This window comes from Pelecanus crispus, chromosome Z (genome assembly GCF_030463565.1).
Source record: "Pelecanus crispus isolate bPelCri1 chromosome Z, bPelCri1.pri, whole genome shotgun sequence".
Taxonomy (NCBI): domain Eukaryota; kingdom Metazoa; phylum Chordata; class Aves; order Pelecaniformes; family Pelecanidae; genus Pelecanus; species Pelecanus crispus.
Genome location: NC_134676.1, coordinates 11,003,985 through 11,025,650, shown reverse-complemented (window position 1 = coordinate 11,025,650; position 21,666 = coordinate 11,003,985). Strand labels below are relative to the sequence as shown.

General features: G+C 41.6%; 1 protein-coding gene across 1 annotated transcript in view; it reads right to left on the bottom strand.

Moving 5' to 3' along the window:
• DNAI1 (dynein axonemal intermediate chain 1) overlaps positions 1–21,666 on the bottom strand; it is a 155,002-nt gene that overhangs the window by 109,323 nt on the left and 24,013 nt on the right. Inside the window, exons 8-12 of the mRNA XM_075726345.1 lie at positions 21,225–21,284; positions 18,714–18,851; positions 9,696–9,780; positions 8,748–8,865; positions 6,612–6,655 (exon numbers count right to left, since the gene is read on the bottom strand). Of these exons, the coding sequence (XP_075582460.1) occupies positions 6,612–6,655; positions 8,748–8,865; positions 9,696–9,780; positions 18,714–18,851; positions 21,225–21,284 (445 nt within the window). The remainder of the gene's footprint in view (positions 1–6,611; positions 6,656–8,747; positions 8,866–9,695; positions 9,781–18,713; positions 18,852–21,224; positions 21,285–21,666) is intronic.

Here is a 21,666-nt window from a genome sequence, read left to right as displayed (position 1 = left end):
CTGGGCTACATCAAAAGCAGTGCAGCTAGCAGGTTGAGGGAGATGATTCTCCCCCTCTACTCCACTCTTGTGAGATCCCACCTGGAGTACTGTGTTCATTTCTGGGGCCCTCAGCATAAGAAAGATATGGACCTGCTTGAGCAGCTCCAGAGGAGGGCCACGAAGATGATCAGGGGCCTGGAGTACCTCCCATATGAGGGAGGACAGGCTGAGAGAGCTGGGGTTGTTTAGCCCAGAGAAGAAAAGGCTCTGGGGAGACCTTCTAGCAGCCTTCTGGTACTTGAAGGGGGCCTATAGGAAAGATGGAGAGGGACACTTTATCATAGTGTCATATCATATCATATCACTCCCACATATAGAGGGAGTCTAGTGGTAGGATGAGGGGTAATGGTTTTAAACTGAAAGAGGGTGGATTTAGATTAGATATTGGGAAGGAATTCTTTACTGTGAGGTTGGTGAGGCGCTGGAGCAGGTTGCCCAGAGAAGTTGTGGATGCCCCATTCCTGGAAGTGTTCAAGGCCAGGCTGGATGGGGCTTTGAGCAACCTGGTCTAGTGGAAGGTGTCCCTGACCATGGCAGGGGGGTTGGAATAAGATGGTCTTCAAAGTTCCTTCCAACCCAAACCATTCTATGATTCTATGATCCCTTACTTGTGCCCCTCAAATTCATATTTGGCAGAGAAATATTTTGCTAGAAAATAAAGTATTTGGCCTAGTAGAAGTCTTTGGGGCTTGGAACAGCCTGTGTATGAACCTAAATGGTGTGTAATATGGAGCTGATCTTAATTTTCATTAAATCTTTGGAGTGAATAGTGGATTGGGAATTCTCTACTAATGATTTTTTCCACTGTTTGCTTTCCAGACAGCTGGGGCCCAGGCTTCTTGCACAAAAAGAGGGAGAGGAAAATGGCATACCTCCAGACATACTCTCTCAGTCCCTGCAGGATGACTTTTCCCCTCTAGAAGTGAGATAGTTTTGTTACCAGTCATTTTCTTTATTCTAGTCTCTAATTTAAATGCCTGATTCTGAAAATACTCATCACTAATTATGGTGTGTAGTAATGAATCCTTCTTTCAGTTGTCTGTGTAGTATCTGATCCTGGCCAAGAAGCTGTCTGCAAGGTAAGAGAAGCATGTTCCTTGAGCATGCCAATCTTATTTGACATTCATCTTGCTATCTTGTCTTCACTACACTTCCTGGAGAGAACATTTCCCAGTGTTAGTGATGAGCTAGCTCCTTCATCCTTTAGTGCTAAGAGTTCATGGAGCACTGAGGATGAATAGATTCAACTCACTGCTGATGGATGAGACCTCCAGCAGAGTAAGCAATACCTATGAAGCACAGAGGTGAGCAGGAAGCCGCAGTACCTTGCTGTTAAAGCCACTTGGCTCATTTTCTCCTCTCCTTGTTCCCTCTGAAGCACCCTGAGTGTGTCCCATTTGGGAATATCCGTATTGCAATGGCCACCCATCAGTCTCCATCAGTGGAGGGCAGTAAATAAAAGACTGTCCATGTTCATTGGGCAGTGTGTTTAGGAAATGGGAAAATACAAGACTGTCCAGTAAGTATACCTAGTCTCCCTGTTTACCTGACACTACATTGTAGGAGAGTGCAACAAGTGCTGGCCCATGGTCTCAGTGTTCAACCATGACTCCTCAGCACCTGGGAGTGTCAGGACATCTATTAAATACCACCTCATGCCTGTCAGAGCTCTGGCCCACATTTTACACCAATTTAGCTCAGTCACAGGGTCATAATATCTCTTACTTTGGACGCAGTCACACCAGTACAAGGACCCTGTACTAGCATTGCCCATGCTGATTTTACACAAGAAAGCTAGAGCAGTATAGGCATCTTTATGTGGTCTACTCCTGTCTACATGAGGCCTCATTTCAGACCCAGCACTGTGAAGAACTGATTAGATACCTTAGCCAGATACCTCAGATTGCTAGTGCTTTGCGTGTGAGTCCATACTCATCACCCACCTTTGTGACTGGCAAGTTACATCCACTGAGCACAAAGAAACAGTAGGATAAAATACATTGGCCATACAGAGACTGGTTTTCTCTACTCACCTCATGTGCTGACAGATGGAGCTGCACTAAAAAGCCATCTCTGAAGGCTGTTAGAGGCACGCTTACTTCTGGAACATGAACTGAGGTGATTGCTAAGACCTGAGCTTGTGTTCATGGTGCTCCCATCAGCAAGGCAAAACACAAGCTCAACACCCATCACAGCTTCTTTAAACCCTGCACTGCAGGCTGTCAGTCTAGCCAGAAACCCAGCAATCTCATTTATGCAAAAACAAAACCACAAAGACAGCTCCTCCTGACGGGAATAAAAATTAATTCCAGCCAAGCAGCATAGAGCCTGAATTGCAAATTACAATGACAACATTTCCTTGTTCAGAAGAGACTGTCTTATGCCAAAGAAACACCATTAGCATCAGAAATCCCATCCAAATAAATCACTGGTGAAAACTCCAGAAATGGGATACAAAAGCAAGGGAGAAGCTAGGGCTCTCTTTGTAAAGAGCTCACCACGCTGGAGCGAAATGAACCCACAGTAAACAAGGGACCTTTTGTTTCAAAAAGTATACTTTGTACAGTAGGACAAATGTGTTATTTGTATCTTGGCAGTGCTCCCAAATGAATGCTGCACAAAAGACTGGTGATGTAATTATGGCCACTGCAGACTCAAAGATCTGGGTTCCATTCCTGGCTCTACCCCAGCCCCTGTATGACCCCCAGATTATTTCCTCTGGTCAGGATTCATCTCGCCTCACTTTAGCCATCTAAGAGACAGGCATCTAGGCTAGGTGCTCTGCCTAGGCTCACTCTACAGTCCATAGGGAGAGACCACCCCTTCCAGAGGGCTACTTAGCTCCTCTCTTTGACACCAGGCTTACAGCAGAATGGATTGCCTCTGGATGCACTGATCGCTGACTAAAGGGGAAGTTTGGGGCAGAGAATCAGCTCCTAGCTGTTAGCTGGCTACAGCTGGCTGAGATGAACTATGCACTCTGTCTGCTATAAAAATGGGATAAGAAGTCTTCTGGATCTCTTGCCCACTTAGATGGCAAGCCACTGACTTAGGAGCTGCCTCCCTCTGCATCTTTGTATTGCCCTTGGCACAATGGACCCTGGCAGAACTAACACAAACCACAAATACTTCTGCACAACCCAGAAAGCACGTGTCAGGGTCCTGCTTAGTGTAACAAATTAGAACAACTGCCTGAACAGGCTAAGCAGGGAGCTTAGCAGATCCTTGAGCTTGTAGCTCTCCGCTGTGCCTGGGTGGCAGGGCAGTGGGAAGGCACTGCCGATTCCAACACACTCTGAGCACAGGGGCTGCAAGCACAATAAGATTCTGCTGTGCTGCACAAGGCGAGGAATATCCTGACCACTTCTCACTGTGCTTTCTTTTGCAAAGGCTGATTCTAATCTGCTCTTTAGAATAGCTGCTGCCTGCTGAATTTAAAGGATTGTCAGGCCAATTTAGGCTTCTTGGCAAACTAACAGGAACATTTCCAGGGCTCAGATGGAGTGAACTTCAAGAGAAAAATGTAATTTTATGTTGCAATATTGCAAGCAGAATACAATCCTTCCGGTTTCATTGTCAGAGCACAGAGAAATACATGAGAATGACTATTTGGGACCACACCAAAGGTCCCTGTAGCCAAGTATCTTATCTCCAAGAGTACTGAGTAGCAAGTGCTTAAACACTGTAAGAATGTCAGCAAATAAAGATCTATCCCCTTGTACATGCTCAGCGCTCCCAGCAACTCACAGTTACGAAATTGCTGAATCAGGTGGTTTGTCCTTCCAACAGCAAACTGGCCCTCCATAAATTTATCTAACCTCTTTTGAATCCATGTGTTTCTCTGCCCTCCAGATCACAAAGGAAGGAAGAAAAGTTCCACAATTTCATTATCTGTCATATTATTCTGTTTTAAATTTGTCTTAATCCTGCTATTCAATGATTTCATAAGGTCTCCCTCATTCTTGTGTTATGGGCAATAATGAACATTTGACCTCCCTTCACTTTCTCCTTGCCACTCAGAATTCTACAGACCCATACCAAGTCCCTCTCCCTTGTCTGCTATAAGAGTCCTAGTCTGGTCATGCTCTCTGATACAAAAGTCATTATATACATTTCTGTTCATCCTTCCTGCCCCTTTCTGGACCTTTTCCATTCCTTTGACAGCCTAACACATTCTTCTTCAGAGTTCACACCCAGAACTGCACACAATAACCAAGATGTCAGTTTATCACAAATTGCTTTGTTGTCTTTTTAGTTTTCTATTGTTTTTCCTACTGCTGCTTTATATGTAGTTTTCTATCTTGTTTCCACTGTATCCAGTTTTGTTTTCTTTTTCTTTCATAGTAATTCCCATCATCTTTTGTTTTGCTTTTTTGACTTTGCTGAGTACTACCAAGTGTTTGAAAAGAAACATATAGTTGAATGACTTCAAGATCACTTTCCTGAATAAACAGCAATCTCCTTGGAGCCCAGTGCTGAGCTTTTTATCCAACACACACTGTATTTCTCAACAACGAATTTCATTAGCCATTTTATCACAGCTGAGAGCCCTCAGCATTCATTCAAAGAAAGGTGTTCCCTTAAAATAAATACCAACTTGCCTTGGTAGTTCAGAATATTCACAACAGATTCTAACTTTTTCAGCCCAAAGAACACTAGCAAAAATGTCCACCTGTAATTTGCAAGCATCTATAGATTAACTGAAATGACTGGTGGGCAAAGATATAGCTACTGGTAAGGCCCTCTCTTAGGCTCCCCCACTCTCTGTCCTCCACAAAGAATTTCCATGGTTAGGGTACTTAGGGTAAAAATTTCAGTGCCTAATCACGCTATCTGCAATTCTCAACCACTGGTTACCTGTAGCACCATGACTGATTTTTATTTCAAGCCAGACAGAGAATTATTAGTGACCTACAGAAGAGTCGGCTTTTACTTAAATAAATAAAATACTAAAACTCAGAGAAGAAGGACAACTCACCTGCTAGAGACAACAGGGAGACCTATTAGGCCAAAACATGTAGTCCTTCTCACAGATCTAATGACTGTAGCCTCACTGTTCTGTAGCATGTCCTCTTCTTGCAGCAAGACAAAGGTTCTGCTGCCTTTGCAATACTGGTCTTTTCTCAGCCCCTCTCTGCTTTGTGTCAGAGTTAATGGTACGACCTGCAGGGGCATCTCCGCAAGGAGCAGATGCCCTGGAGATGTGCAGGTCTCAGATGCTCTGAGAAAAGCCAGTGGAGACTTAAAATAGTGTGGGATTTCGGTCATTCATCTGTATTCCCTTGTTAATTAAAAATACCCATGAGATGCAAAGTTGAGGCTTTAAAGTCACTGTTCACTACGTGAGAATGCCAGCAATGTGACTCTACAGCAGCTACTAACAGTGGAGAAGACTAGAGTCCTAGCAAGTCCCAGAGGCACTTTCAAGAGATCTGAGAAATTTATTGAGAAGTCTGCTGAGAAGATAATGTTGAAGACCCAACACTACCTGGGCGAGAAAGACCCCAGGAAAACTTGTCTCACAACTGGTTTCCTCCCTTCAGGAATTTCCCTGGGAAGCAGTGAGGGGGAACTACCAGAATGCTGTCCCCTGCCTAAGCAGCTATTCACAATAGTCAGCACTTCAGGTAGAGCTAGAAAGTAAAGAGAGTGAGAGAATGAGAGAGAGAATGTTTATTCACAGTGACATTACTATCCCATCTACACAGGAGTAAAGGGGGAGATGTGAAGAGAAAAATTCAGAATACAGCAGTCAGCATGTCTATAAGCAACAAGAGATACTGAACAGGGCAAAATGCAACGTTGATGACATGGATTCCCATGTTGGAAAAAAAAAAAAAACCAAAACCACAAACTGAGGAGGTAGGTGTTGTTTTGCACACAGCAAAACAACAACAAAAAAAGGTGAGAAAACATGAGCTTGTTAGAATTCTTTTCCATTTCCTGAATGTGAGAGCAGTAATACTGGATAGAGATTAATATGCAGTAACACAGCAACCCCTGAACCTTAGGTTCATTGCTACTCAAAATTATCCCATGTTCAATCCCAGACACTACAGCAGGGAAAGTGCCTTTTCACAGCATCCAGGCCTGATGTGCCCTAATAGAGAGCTTATCCTTTGAGATACCCTGGAAGGTGTCTCCTAACAAGCAAGCAATGAGTTTACACTTAGAGAAGTCTCTCATGATTAGCTTCTGGCAAAACATAACATATCTGGTCTTTCAGCAATTAGAAGTGCAAGAACAGAGAAATCAGAGCCCATCAAGTAAGAAAAAGAGGATTAAGTGGTGCTTCTAGAGGCAAGTCCTTGACTGAAGGGAGAGTCAGCACTGTCATAAGCCAAAAACCCTAGCTAATGCTGTCTATGCCTATGCATTTCTGAATGTTTATGTCATGGACTGTAAAGGCCTAATCCCTATCTAGAGTTAAATCTCAATTTACTGCTTTGAAATTAGGTGAGTCCTTGTTATGAGATGCAATCCATGCCCCAGAGTATTATATGATTTGATCTCAGTGCACCTGTTTAATGTTTTAAATCTTCAATGATTCTTTTGCATTTGTTACTTACAAGAGCCATACCCCACTGCAAATAGGTCCTTGTACTTCGGATTCCTGAAATGAGAAAATATATATATAAGATTGCATTTATTATTAACTGTATAGGTCCACAGAAATGCACAGTGTTTCACATATTAATATCAGAGCCCATTCTCACAGGACTGCGCACAGTCTGAGGGCTTGACCCTTTGAACATATGCACTAGTAAAGTTTGTGTATGAGTAATTCTTCCAGACTCAAGATGCACAAAAAAATAGAACATCAGAAGACCACAGCAGTAGATGAAAAGGATAAAAAGGGCACAGACAGACATGATGTCAATCTCCCGCACTTCTTACGCATTTCATAGTCATGGTAAGTTTACTTTTAAAAATGAGGTCTTTGAGTAAAGGAAAAAGGCAGGAATATGTCAGTTTCCATCTTTCAGGGGCAAGAATAAAGGAGTTGCTAAACCACATCAGAATTATACCCAAACAATTTACTTTCCCTACATGTTATTAAATAATGAGGCATGCTTCAAGAGACGGGTATCAGTTCATGAATTCATGATCATTCCCACAGACCAGGAAGGGAAATTCCCTTCTGACCCAACCAGTGAGCAATATATTTGCTGAGGCATACTGACTATAAGCAATTAGCCATCTACTGTGTTTTCTGAAGTCCCTTTATTTGAAAAACATATACCTTCTTTAGAACCTCTGCTGTGTGTGGACAGTTACTGTAGGGTTTATATGGGACAAAGGTCAGTACTGTTGCTGTCCCTAAGCTCACACAGCACAACCAGTGGATAACAATTCTGTGAAATCAATGGATGTGAAAATTACCTAATGAGTGTTTTCTCTGACTTGCTATTCTGAAATGATAAAATGAAACCACTTCTCTTTTAATTTCTCCTCTCCTTTTTCACTTGGGCTAATACCTAGGCATCCTAATGCTATTGCTCTATCCACTAAATGCACTGTCACTGCTAACAACATGAGAATAAAAAATTAGAAAAGCTTATTACATAAGGCAATTTGGGGTCCTTCTTCCAATTTCAGGGCCATCTTTCTGTTATCATTTCCTGGAGACAAGAATAACAGCAGCCCAAACTACCTATAAAAGGTGCCTTTTCTCCCAGTTTTACATCTCATTTTGCTGTTATTTTGTAATTCTCACACAACTGCATCCTTGATATTCTATTAAAGTATAATTACTGCAGTAGCTTGAAAGAACAGAGCAATCGTGCTCTGTCTCTCCATAGATCCTCTTTGGCAAGACACAGATATGTTGACATTGCCCCACAAACAAGTGAGAGGTGGACTAGCTGCAGGGGAGCACAAGGCAGGAGCTGACTATGTATGTCTTATGCTCAGTGTACAAACCAAGCCAATTCTGGGGAGATTCAAGCATGTTAAAAAGTAAAAGGACCGATTCAGGTTGGTAATGAGTGGTTTTTTCATGGTAATAAGCATGGTGATAACATCTCAGAAAAAGAGAGTCGTATTGAAAGTATCAGTGATTGGTTTTGGACTGACCATAAATAAATATGCACAGATCGACTGCAGGGTAAATGACTACTAAACTGAACTGTGTAAAATCCCAGTACACAAATACCACTGTTGTCTGGGCAGTGATTGAATATGTACCATGCATAAAGGTCTTGTCTGGCATCAGTGCCTCAGCATCTTATAGTCTATGGTGATACCTCTCTGGCACATGCAATGTTTGCAGTTCTGTTTCTGCTGCTTTAATTCTTTTGTGTTGACACTTGTCAAAAATATATTCACTATCCCTTCTCCTCCCCTGGGCTTTTCAAGATTGATTCCTACAGCATTTTGTCCAAACATGTGACATGTCTATCCCATCTTTCCCAAGAAGGGACTCTTCTTTGCTCTGCTAACTGCATTCACTTTGCCCTAGTGCTGCACAGAGCCTGCTGTGCCTTCACCTTTTGCTGAATGACACAAGCCTGGCACATTCAGCCTCACACAAGGTGCTTTGCATCCAAAAGCACCAGGCATATCAAGGTGCTGTCGAAGCAGCTGACTGTAATTATTCAAAACAGTGTTCCCAGAGAAACCAGCCCTGCCTTGTAAGGCGCCACGACATTGAGTTCCACTGTCCTGCGAACACCCGAGAGCAAGTTTGTAATAAAGAGACTTACCAGGAGATGGCAGTAACTGCAAGCCTCTTGGTTTTGTCATACTGGAACTTCCAGAGTGGGAGGAGGGTTCCTTGCTGGTCTCTATATTCATCCGAGGCATCCTCAAAATATTTAAAATCTAAACCAAAAAAATCAAGGAATAGGTCCCGGTGAATAAACAGGAAATAAAGCAGCATCGTGCAGTCCCAGGGAAGCTTTAAAAAACACTGTTATCCTCACAACCTCTGCACAACCCATCTGCTAGTATAAAAACTGTCTCAGTCCTTAAGTCTCAACTCCAAACCAACACCTAAGTCCTGTAAACGCATTTTACCAAGCACCAAGTCCTCACACAAAAAAACCTGGTGATCTAAAAGCAGACAAAGGATGAACAAGAAAGCAGAAGCCCAGAGCAAGGAGTGACCTCAGGCCACTCCCAGAGCTAAGAAAGAACTTTCAGGAGGGAGCTGAGAAGAAACAGCAAAACCCTTGCAGAATAATATCGAGCCTGAGTATGTTGCCATGGCTGAGACCTATATGCCAGCAAAGAGATGCCTGGCACTTGCCACTGTCACCAGCACCTACATCCAGGAGGGAAGTACCTGCTGAGGGAGAGAAGTGCCACAGGGAGGGCAATGCTGACCAAACCTGCTGGCCCCAGCCTGCTCAGAGCAGGGCTGATGCGGCATGCCCATTGAATGCCCGCGGTCAGCTGTCCTGTTTGCCTTGTGTGAGTCAGCGGTTCCTAGCCCTGCTCATTTTAGCTCTCCCTATCCTATCCTATCCTATCCTATCCTATCCTATCCTATCCTATCCTATCCTATCCTATCCTATCCCATCCTATCCTATCCCATCCTATCCTATCCTATCCTACCCTACCCTACCCCATCCTATCCTATCCTTGCAACAGGTGTGGTCACTCATCTGTAGGAGTTCTGTTTTGAGTCAGAAGCATCTCCCAGCAGGTACCTTGTGCAATGTCATCAAATGTGTTCTGATTCACCATCCGCTCCATTATTTTAGCAGCCTTTGAGATCTTTGTTATATCATCACTCTGTTGAAAAGAAAAACAAAGAAGAGAAAATGTATTTCCTAACTGTTTACAAGTCCTTCAGACTCTGTGTGACTGAAAAACTTGAGTCCTTTGATCTTGAATACAGGATAATTTGAAGGTCCTCACACCAGCACCTAATGATAAGGGCACCTGAATTAAGGCAATTACTTTATTGTAAGTTTAGCAAGATGCCATCCACAGCTGAACTGCAGTAACTTCGGTGTTTGTTCCTGATTTAGCTCAATTGGAAGGTACTTATCTGTGAAGGCAGTTGGAGTCTTGTCTTCAACTCATTTGAGCTACCTCATGATGGCATGAGCTAAAAGCACACACATGATCCCTCCCCATCTCACCTGATAATAGTTCATTAGCTTCAGTAATGAAATCATAGATGCTTGATCATGCATGAGCATCCTCTCGTCTCAATCTGGAGAGCTTTAAGGTCTCATGTGTTAAGTAAAGATCACAGCATTTAGAAATCCTTCAGTCAATCGCTGGGTAATTCCAGTGACGCATTCACAGATCCATAAGCTCATACAATATATAACCAACATGCAAAGGACAGTTTACTGTCCAGCTCTTGTGGAAATTGTTTTGATACTGTGGAAAATCCCATCCGCCTGGCCAGAGAACACCACAAGTGGGCAAGCCTGCATATATGAAGGTATGCAGATATACCTTCAGGTATGCAAGTATTGGAAACATTTTGGAGAGTGGCATCTTGCAAGGCCAGCAGTCTCTAGGTAACTGTACCACTAAAATCATGTAAGGCTAAGATTGCCTAGGAAACTATACCAGAAATAGCAAACTTGGGTATGGACATAGCAAAAATGTGACCAGTGGGGAAAAAGTAATTAGGGGCAGGTTATTGATATGGAAGGAGACAAGGATGGAGAAAGGGAACAATCCAGGTGGATGGGGGAAAAAGCAGTGTGGACAAATGGAGAAAAGGGAGCATAATAGGGGCTGTTTGACTGTCAGCAGGTAGCTGGTTAGTATGCTTGTCTGTATGCAGAGAGCCCTGTGCCTGATCACCACAGCCTTATAACTATCTTCTTACTAAACTCTATTCCTAACTAGTTTTTGTGTGAGTGTGCTATCTATACTCTGTGTGTGTATGTGTGATCATTAGCAAAATCCAAGCTGGATTAACTGGCAAGTAGGACAAGAAGCCTGGGTGCCAGCCACTGGAACAACAGAGCTTAAAAGTCCCCAGACTGTGCTGGGCCATAAGGATGACACCAGCACAGCTCTGCACAATGATGTGAGAATGCCAAGGTGTATGCAAAGTGCTCTGACAGCATGCTGCTCCAAGGACCTGAATCCCCATCTACTACCGCTGCCCCAAAGCACCATCAGTGTTTCAAAGCCTTTCATCTTCAAACCCCTGCTAGGGGCTGATGGCGGCCAGCACAGCATGATTTCCTCCACAGTGACGACACTGAAAAGAAACTTGTCATGTTTGACACAGCTCAGAGAGTGCCCTGAACATGAAAAGAAAAAGTGAAATGACTTGCCAAAACTACACTGCACAGTCACAGTCAGAACCAAGAACAGACTTCAGATTATGTGCGTCCCAGCCCTCTGCTTCTTTCTTGGGCTCTGTACAGACTCAAGCGAGACTGAGAGTCTTTCTTCAAAGAGCATAAAGATGACAGGACAAAGGAGAAAAAAAAGCAATTCTATAATCTGCAACACTTTTTATAAATCCATAGTTTGCCTACACCTTCAGTAATGTGTACAGGCATCTACACCCATCTCAGAAAGGATAAAGTAGAACTTGGAACCAAGTTCAGAGAAGGTTGGTCCAAGTCTGGAATGGTTTCTGTACCAGGAAAAACTGAGTAGGCTGGGACTTGCCAGTCTGGAGAAGAAACGCCTGGGAAGATATGAGACAAGTCTATGAAATCCTAAATGGCCCAGAGAGGATGGACAGGGACTGACTGTTCACTGTCTCTTCTGATACAAAAAGTAGGGGTGTCACATGAAGCTACTGGAAGTCAAGTTCAAAATAAACAAAAGGAGGTGACTGTTACAGAAGGATGACCCATCCATGCAAGTCCTTGTCAAAGGGTGTCGCAGATGCAAGAATTTTACATGGTTTCAAGGAAGACTGAACAAGTACTTCCATCTAAGTGCCAAAGCACGTCAAGCTTGGGAAATAGCTGAAAACAGTTGAAGGCTGGAAGATTATTTGGGACTGGGATATACCCTTGTCATGTTCTTGCTCTTCATTGCACATTCACTTGTGATTAGAGCCTTGATCTGAATCGTTGTGGCCACTCTCGTGTTCTTCAGGTTTTCCCTGGGTCTGTGGGAGGGCTTCTTGAGAACAGCACAGAGAATTTACTGTCCTGTTCCGAATTTAAGAAAGTGTAGGAAAAGATGTTTTCAATTTTTAACACAGTATGATATCCCCTAGACATTAGGAATTCATAAGTATTAAGAGAAATTAGACAGGGAAAGAAAGAGGATGCTTGAAACAGCTCAAGTAGAAATCAATACTCTCAATTGCTGGGATTTCTCTCTTTTGACTTGAAGTTGCCATTATTGCTTCTGCCACAACAAGACCAGTCTTTCTCTAAAACACTTCCTAAAAAAAGGCGATTCACCTTTGCTAACCCTTGTCCAGCAATATTGGGATCATGACTATAAGAATGTCATTGGCTGCCACCAGCGTATTGCTCTGAGTAAGCTTAATTGACAGAGGTTAAATGTGGAAAATGTTACAATCTGATTTAGGAAAAGAAGCAAAATAAACACTTTTCTCTCCAACATTGTAAAAGTCATAGTTATGAGGTATAGAGAACAGATCCCCTGGAGTCCTGCTGGTTCATCAGGTGCATTAGCTAGGCTGTCTTCCATTCACCTATTATGCAGGCAAAAAGTTTTCATCTATTTTAACATGTACCTGCTACTGGAAGGAGCTGGGGAAGAATGGCAGTGCTGTACCCTACAGACATGAGCAGGATCACAGCTCTTATTCTCTTACGCATCCAAGGAAACTTGCACTGCAAGCATTCTGAATTTCCAACCTGAGACATCATTCTGGAGTGAAGATGAGAAGATAAGGCTTACTTTATTTGTTCTCAAAGATGAATGCTAGATCCTGCCTCACCTCTAATTTTTTTTTTGTTAGCAGAAAGCAGGCGTTAAACAAAAATATCCTGTAAATACAGAAACAATGTATTATTCAATGGAATTTTTCCTGCAGTGCAGGAAACTGTCCAGTTGAATCAAAAGAGCTTTAAGTCAGCTTTCCTGTTAGGTAGCTATGCTGTTAGCAACGCAGCCATGAATAACTACATTTTTGGCATATAACTGGACCAGAGTATGTTATTTTCTCATTGGATCCTGTCCTATTTCAGGTTTGATTTATTTTGTATGTTACTGAAATTAATCTTCAGTGGATGTGATAGGCCTAATTTATCCTTTTTTTTAAAGATCTGTTTGAAACTAATTTTTTTCTTGTAGGCCAACTCTAAGCTAGCTAGCCAAACGTGATGAGAGCTCATCTGCTAGCAAATTTGTTTTGTTTATTTCTGTGCATAAATTAATTTTAGAACAGCAATAATGTTAATGGAATCATATGTAAGATGGATAATGGGCTAGTACTTTGAAAATAAATGTCTCGGTCTTGCTCGACTATTCACTAACACTAATTGCTTCATATTTGCCTCTCAGCAGCTGGCCAGTTGCAATGTGTAACTCCAGTAAACTGAAGCATGAAAAAAGGCTTTTGCTGGTGTACAATTGCATATCCAGAAGACAAACTCCACCCTAAAACCAGTGCACTAACTGCTCATATCTCTGGCAATACATGTACTGCAATACATGTACTGGCAATACTAGAAGAACTCTGGCTTGCAAAGAAAAAAGGATGGTACAGGGGTGTTGACACATCTTTCCCAGTGCTGCGAACACCCACTGCAAATCCCAAATAAAGTCCCCCAGGTTGAATCCTGTCATCTAGTTATTCATTTCCAGAATTGTACTCATCTGTTCATTTTCACTGTTTGCTTTTAATCCTGATACCCGGTAAACAGCAGATTGAAGACAAGGGAGTCAGTATCAACTCATCTACTCCTTGGGATGACCAGGAACAGGTGAACAACAATGTGAAGGTTAATTGCATTCAAATTTCAGACATCATTTCAAAAATCCAAGAGCTTCCAAATGATAATTATGACCCTGTGGGCTGGGCTGTCTCACCAGGCGTATCTCAGAGAGTCAGACAGGACCTCACATGATTCAGGAATGCACATTTCTCTGTTAAATGTAAATTTGTTTGGACTTTTTAAGAAACTGTTCAACCACTTCTGCTTCAGAGGAGATTAGAGACTGTTCCAGTGCAGTAAGTTCCAGTTTTAACATATTCCTAACTGGTTCACATCCACCTGTATTTCTGTCAACACTATCCTCTGCCTCAGCAATTCTTCTCCCTCTCTGCTATCTACCTCAGATTCCCTCTCTACCTTTGCATTACCAGATAAATATGCTAAGATATTTTTAGTCTCTGGTATTCAAGCTTTCCATTTCTTATATTCTTTCCCACATCTATGCAGGTTTGTAATCTATCGTCTTTGAAAAGGGGTGATCAAAATTATATATCCCTGTACTACTCCAGAGTACACTCCACCTTACATAACAGAAATAGTATTTCTCTGCTATCCCTCACACAGTATATTCCAGCAACGTACTTGTCTTCTTACAGCCACATCACAGCTCACCAACCAATACACCCATGTTTCTCCCTGTCATTTCAAACTGCAAGCCCTCACCCTACCAAACATTGCTTTGATACCCAAAACACACAGTATTCCTCTCCACCAGTCCCTCCCAATCTGTACTAATAACAACTTTTCTGGTTTATCTTATCGGCACTATAGAATTTCACTACAGAATTTCAGCTAGATTACCTTTACTATACTTTCTTGTTAAGGGAAACCACAACTTTTCTGTCATCAAAGAAAGAGATGAGATTATTTGGACACAGCCTGCCTTTGGCAAGTATGTGCTATTTTATTCCATTTCATATTTACTCCCAATTCTCTATTCTTTCCCTCCATATTAATTCTATTGCCTCATATACTGTTAAAAGTCAGACTAATGGAGCCATTTTTACCCCTCTTACATATAATATATCCTTGTTATACTCCAATTACATATCTCCAGCCCTCTTTGGATAGATTCATTAAAAATTCTTACTATCAGACTTGTGATTTCATGCCTTGTCATCTCAGGGAGGGAAGCTAGCCTGCATCAACTTAATTGCATTAAACTCTTTGCATTTTGCTTCTACCTCAGATACTGTCATTTCTACGCTCACACAACAACATGAGGAGGGTCTTACTGGATCAAACCAAGAGTATCTCTGGGCCCGGAACCTCTCTGTAATTAGAGCCATAAACAGATGGCTCAGGAACAGTAAGAACAGGACAAGCAGATACAACACTTCTGCCTAGTTTTCTCTGCTTCCAACTATTTTCAGCTCAGAAAATTTTGTGTCGTTCCTCTTTGGTATTCTGTGTTCTCCATGTTCTGTTTGTTGCCTTTACTGAAAACTGAGGAAAAGTTTCAAATGTTGTATCACTGCTCTCAGATACAGCACATCTCTCTAGATCCATTTGAGTGATGGACATATTGAGAGATTTCCAAGAGTCCCTCATCACAGTCTCCAGTCAAACACTTTCTGTCATTCTGACTGTTATTCACTCACATTCTTCTCTATATCATTCTCATCCTTCCCTCTGCTGGAATCCCTGGTTATCTCCATTCCCTTTTCTGTTGGCTGCCTCTGTCTTCTGTTTTGCAAACCACATGTTCCTTGCTTCTTCTCTTCATTCTTCAGTGCAGTGCATGGCTTCATTCTACTTCTTCTCCCCTAGTGAGGAGCTTCTACTCCACTGTCAGGCTTCTCTTCTCTTCTCTTCTCTTCTCTTCTCTTCTCTTCTCTTCTCTTCTCTTCTCTTCTCTTCTCTTCTCTTCTCTTCTCTTCTCTTCTCTTCTCTTCTCTTCTCTTCTCTTCTCTTCTCTTCTCTTCTCTTCTCTTCTCTTCTCTTCTCTTCTCTTCTCTTCTCTCCTCTCCTCTCCTCTCCTCTCCTCTCCTCTCCTCTCCTCTCCTCTCCTCTCCTCTCCTCTCCTCTCCTCTCCTCTCCTCTCCTCTCCTCTCTTCTCCTCTCTTCTCCTCTCTTCCTCTTCCTCTTCCTCTTCCTCTTCCTCTTCCTCTTCCTCTTCCTCTTCCTCTTCTCTTCCTCTTCTCTTCCTCTTCTCCTCTCTGCCTTTGGCCACATTCTTCCATGGATGATGTTCTTTCTCTCCCAGTCATCTGTTCTCTTGACCTCTTATTCAGTACCAGTAGCGTTTTCTCTTTCTTTTCATTCATTATGCTTTCAAATACTCATCTGACCCCTACTATTATCTCCAGCTGTGGCTCTAATTCCTGGATCTTCTCTTTCATGGCCTCCTGCCATACCAAGAGCTTCCATCAGAGATCCACCTCGGGTAATATCTGTTCATTTTGTCCTCTTCTTCTCTTTGGTTTGAATCCAGTGCTATCTCAGTAGCTATCACAGTCTTTTTCCTCCTAGTACCTAGCCTTACAGGAACAATGGTGGAAATCAATTGCTGTTTCTAGCCATTCCATCCTTGATCCAGATAAGACACATCTCCTGCTTGATGTTCCACAGTTGCCCTTCAGCAAAGGTCAAAGGCAGTATGTCCTCAGAAAGTGTTTAGCTGGAAGAGCTCTTCTTCAATTACCATGTGTGGTCCAAAGTATGTAACCTGTGAGATGGAAGCTCCACAAAACCCACTTCTCCATTTGCTGACTTGAGACCAGAAGTACAGATTCTGACACCATCAACCTTTAATTTCCATAGACCTACACATGACCAGATGTAATGCCTGTTTTAAGTCTGATTTTAGCCTTGGGTTACTTCAGATTGCATTTTTCCATTTAATGACTGGAAAATTCAGGAGGTTTTTCATATACTTCAAGCTGGTCCACCATCCTCACAAAGGGCCTTGATTTGGGCCACTGGCTCTGCATAAAGAAGCTTTCCCTTTCACTTTTTCAGTGTATTGACTTTCCGGCCTCCCTGCAAACCCCCTGGAAAGTGCTAAGAGTGAAAAGCAAACCACCAAAGGGAAGGATCATGGGTGCCTGGATTTCAACTTCCTGCTGTTGTCAGTGGAGCATGAAGCAGGTTTTTTACAATATGGTTTCACTGATAGAATTTTTATTTAATTTTCATTATCAGGTTTCATTATCAGTCCACCCTTTAGGCCCATAATTGTACTGTTTTCTTTGGGCTTAATTCTCAAAAATGTACTCAGGTGAAAGGTTTATTAGTTTTTGAAAAGACTGTGAATTTCAATGGCACAATTCACAGGAAGAAGCCTGTCAGAACATGTTCCTGGTCTGTTTATACTATAAGGCTTTTGATGGCACAGTGCTGCTGGGGTAGCTAAACCAGCCAAATCCTCTACAGTTGAATCAGCCATATGGTATGAAAGTGCTAAAGACAGTTTCAGGAGCCAGCTTCTATTACATAGATATACCTTAGTTATGTTGATATATCTACATCTATTCTAGGAGCAAACTAAGAATTATCTCCATGTTTGTGTATTACAGTTCTCAGTGCATTTTGCTCCAGTCATTACAGAAATTATTTCAGTTTGCCTTCTAAATGGTTTAACTTAGACTGGGGGGGACTAAATAACCACACACAATTCTGTATGGATCAAACTCTGTTTTCAAACCTTTCAAACCCTAATAGAAACTTCCTGAACCCCCTGAAAACATTCTGGAAGATGAAGAAAATATTTCAGGTGTGCTGTTTCGTATTCGCACTGCTTGAAGTGGGATCACATTTTTAAGATGGGGATATTGTCACTTCAGGGGCATGGACTGTGGCATCCCTCCAAGGCACTTCTAGGCTACTCCTGACAGAGCAGCCTGGATTAGGAATCAGTATCACCCTCACAGCAAGATCACAACACCAGCTCGGACCCTGGCAGACGTTGTGATAACAGCTACTCTCAGAAGCCAGGCTAATGGAGGCTACTTCAGTTCAGCAGCCCTTGCCATTCACTCTGCTACTCCATAGGACTCAGAGTGGCTGACCTGCTCTTGGGATGATCACATCACCGTGACTGAGGTATCACCATGCTGTATAATTACTGGTGGTGGCATACCACCGCAAACACTGGAGAGAGGCACTTCTGCCATTTTCCAACTAAATGAATAAACGATGCATCAAAGATCCCCCCACAAATTATGTCAAGCCTCCCAGAATCATTATTCAATTTCAAGTATGTAGGCCTTGATTTCACTTAACTATTATTAACTTTTATATAAATTACATATTATATACTATTTATATGTATATAACTAGAAAATATATAATTTATAATTCTATAACACTATCATTAAAATAATAAAAAATAGTTAAATGTGTTTCACTACAGTGCTTTAGTAACACTTTGAAAGAATCCTAAATTTCTCTGCCTTTCAGATTGGAAGATTGTCCCTAAAACCTCTGCATCACTTAGAATTCTTAGAATTAAAAGTCACACAGTGTTTTTACTTATTTCATTCTTTTATCCCTCACATGCTAATCAAAAATAAGACATAAACATGATAATGCACAAAAAAGAAAGCCACAAATCTCACTTGCAAACAGGTTTGAAGACAAGATTATGGCTTCACACTGTTTTGTATTCCTATTAAAAGTACAGCAAAATGGAAATCCTGTTTTGGAAATACAGTTCCTAGCGAAAACTAATTTTTGCATTTCTTAGGGTTGTTACTTGCCAACTGAGACAACTAGCTACACAGCCAGCATAACTTGTTAAATTTCACCTGAGTTGCCTTACGGATGCATCCACCACCACTTTGAGCAGGCTTCTTCCAGCCTTATGAAACATACCTGTGACTCCAGAGAGCTTAACTTTCCTCCCTTCTTCTTCTCCTCTTCTTTTTTTGCTGTCTGAGCTTTTTGTTTTTCTTTCTCTTTCGACCTTTCCATTTTCTGAAGCTCCTCCACATAGGCATCATAGATCTCCCACTGAGAGATAGACAGAGGAAGGATTTATCAGGACCTGATCATACTCCAGAAAACAGCCATCTACACCATCACAAAAATATGATAGTCCTCTCAACCATAACACTGCCACTGGAATTAGCTGAAGACAGCTGGCTTGTTGCACAGAAAGTGACGGATTGAAGCTCAAGATTTTTAAAGCTTGATGGGACATGTCTTACTTTTTAAGAACACATTGTTGCATTCTTAACAATTTCCTTTCCCCAACACTCTCCTTGGTGTTTTGACTCTATCTTTTTTGTAGGACTTTCTGTTTGGCTAATTTACCAGTGTTTAATAGGAAACATGCATTAAACATCTGTTTTATGACATTCCTCATGTGGTGTTGGAAAATTAAATTGTAGCTGCCTAACACAATTCAAGTCTTGGACTCCAACTCTGCAGCATATGATCTAACGGAAACTGAGAGCAGTTTTACATCTTCTGCTATGCCACATGGCAGGAACGTCTTACTTCAGTAGAACCAGACGTAATTTTTCTACTTAAGAATTATTCATTAGTATTGGAGTGCTAGTAGTGTATCTGAAGCAGGGACATTACTTTCAGAACAAAACAAAAGGCAATCTAATTCTGACACATCAGTGTAGGAAAAGGAGTGATTCAAACAAAATATAGAGTAGAACATTGGAATAAAGAAAGGTAGCAGAAACCTTTAGCAAAAAGACTGCATTGTGTTGTAAATTTGCAGGCAGAAATAAGATGGAAGATGTTCTAAATATCAGGGGAAGGACAAAGAAGATGTTATGAGAAGAGTAGGAGAAGGAGCAGAATAGAAGACTTTGGAAGAGGAAATTATGAGTATAAGGAAGAACAAGAAAGAAAAAGAGTTGAGGAGAAAAAGAGTTTATGTTGAAATATTATTTTATATCCACTCAAATTTCCAACAGAATAAAAAGAAAACAAGGGAAAACTTTTCCTTTTAGTTTTCAAACATTTCATGCAAAATTTTAGCAGCAGTCTGATTATCTTAAATAGCTCTGTTCTCTCTAACTCTCAGGTCACCTCACTGTCAGAAAAAATGAAAGGGAAGTCCAGCTGGAGGGAGAAAGATCTCAGGCCAATTACTCTGTGATTTCAAGTTCAGGAATAGACTGGGTTACAGTTTTCAGCTTGACAGAGGCACCTTCACTCCCCTTCCTATCACTTTCCTATAACAGCATTTTTTAAGTTGCTGCCTTTACCTTATACTTTCTTCTGGGTGTTCCTGTGGTACACTGGTTTGAAACAGTATTAGCATCAGTGACAAACACAAAGAGATTTTGTAAATATCTGTGAGAATTAATCAGCAGAATTTGCTGGATTCCCTTTCCGATGAAAGTTATAGCATATTTCATGTGTAAAATGTCATGCAAAGTTATTTTTTTTTACATTTTTAAGAGATGGAGAAAATACTGTATAACAATTGTGGAACAGGGCTTCATCATGAATAAACAGACACATTCCCCCTACATAAAACAGAGCTAAGTCTATTGCAACAGGCTTAAGGTGGGCCTTCCATGTTCCTTCTGCTGTAGTTCTCAGTGGGTTAATCTTTGGGCTGTAGAAACCTACTTTGGCATACTTAGACAAAGTAAAAAACACAATGCTGCAAATTCTTAACAACACTCCCAAAACCTCCATGAACCATTGTAAATTCCCAGCTGTACAAAATCTTGAGAGGTCTCCACTCTCTAAACACAGTGCTTAAAGTGAAGCTAGCATGCAGACATGTCCTAAGTGCTTTTTCATTATTTTGTTCGTGCATTTTGAGATCCCATTGAACCTGCCTCTCATGGGATCAGCTGATGGAAGTGTCCTGCAGCTAACCAAGTATTGAATGCTGGATCAGAGCTCCTCCTAAATAACTAGCTCACCCACCACACAGTGAGGAAAGATCTTCAGCAACAGGACAGTCCCTACCGCAAAGACGGACGGGTCCCTGGAGGAGTCAGTGCCTGCAAGAGGCAGCTGCAGTTGTGTCCCTGTTCCTGCAGAACTCAGCTGCAGCCCTTCTCTTGCTGAGTCCAGAACCATTCTCACACTGTGGTTTCCCCATTTCCATTTGTTTAAGACTCTGAAAAGCAGACTGGCCAGGGTGGCTGGCAAGTGGTAGATCAATTAAAAGCAGCTAAACAGAGACATATTAGAAATATAAACCATCAGCAAGTTCACCCATTAAGGCAGAAAAGAGGGCCACACTAGTTTGCTCTCAGATTTAAACCAGAGATCAAAGTCACAGTATGGGAGTTCATTCCACTGCGAGGAAAGCAAACATAGCAATTTGGTTTTTCCTTTCTCATATCTCAGTTTCCTAAATATACTCTAAAAAAATTTTAAAAGTAAAGAGGATATATATACCTGGTTAGCAGTGGCTGAGAAATTTTTACAAGGTGTAGGCTCCGACTGACATGCTCTTTCCTGAATAAAGAAAAAGCATAAAGAAGTATAATCTTTGCACTGAAACTCTTTGCAGTGACACAGTCCAGCTGTGGAAACAGCCTTCTCATAGCAGGTAGTTAGAATAATATTGACCTAAGATTAATTCAACATCCAGATGACTGCCAGAGCACTGCACAAACATTATTGGCGATCATGCAACTACAAATAGATCTTCTTGTGGACCAAAAGAAGGTTCACAAGACCTCCTGATTTTTTTCCAACATACTTAAAATATTTAATTTCAGTATTTCATTTTCAAGGATTTGAAATGGTTTGTTTCACCTCTAGCATTTGAAACATTCTGCTACCAGTTATGGTATCAGTTATGATATCATAGAATCATAGAACGGTTTGGTTGGAA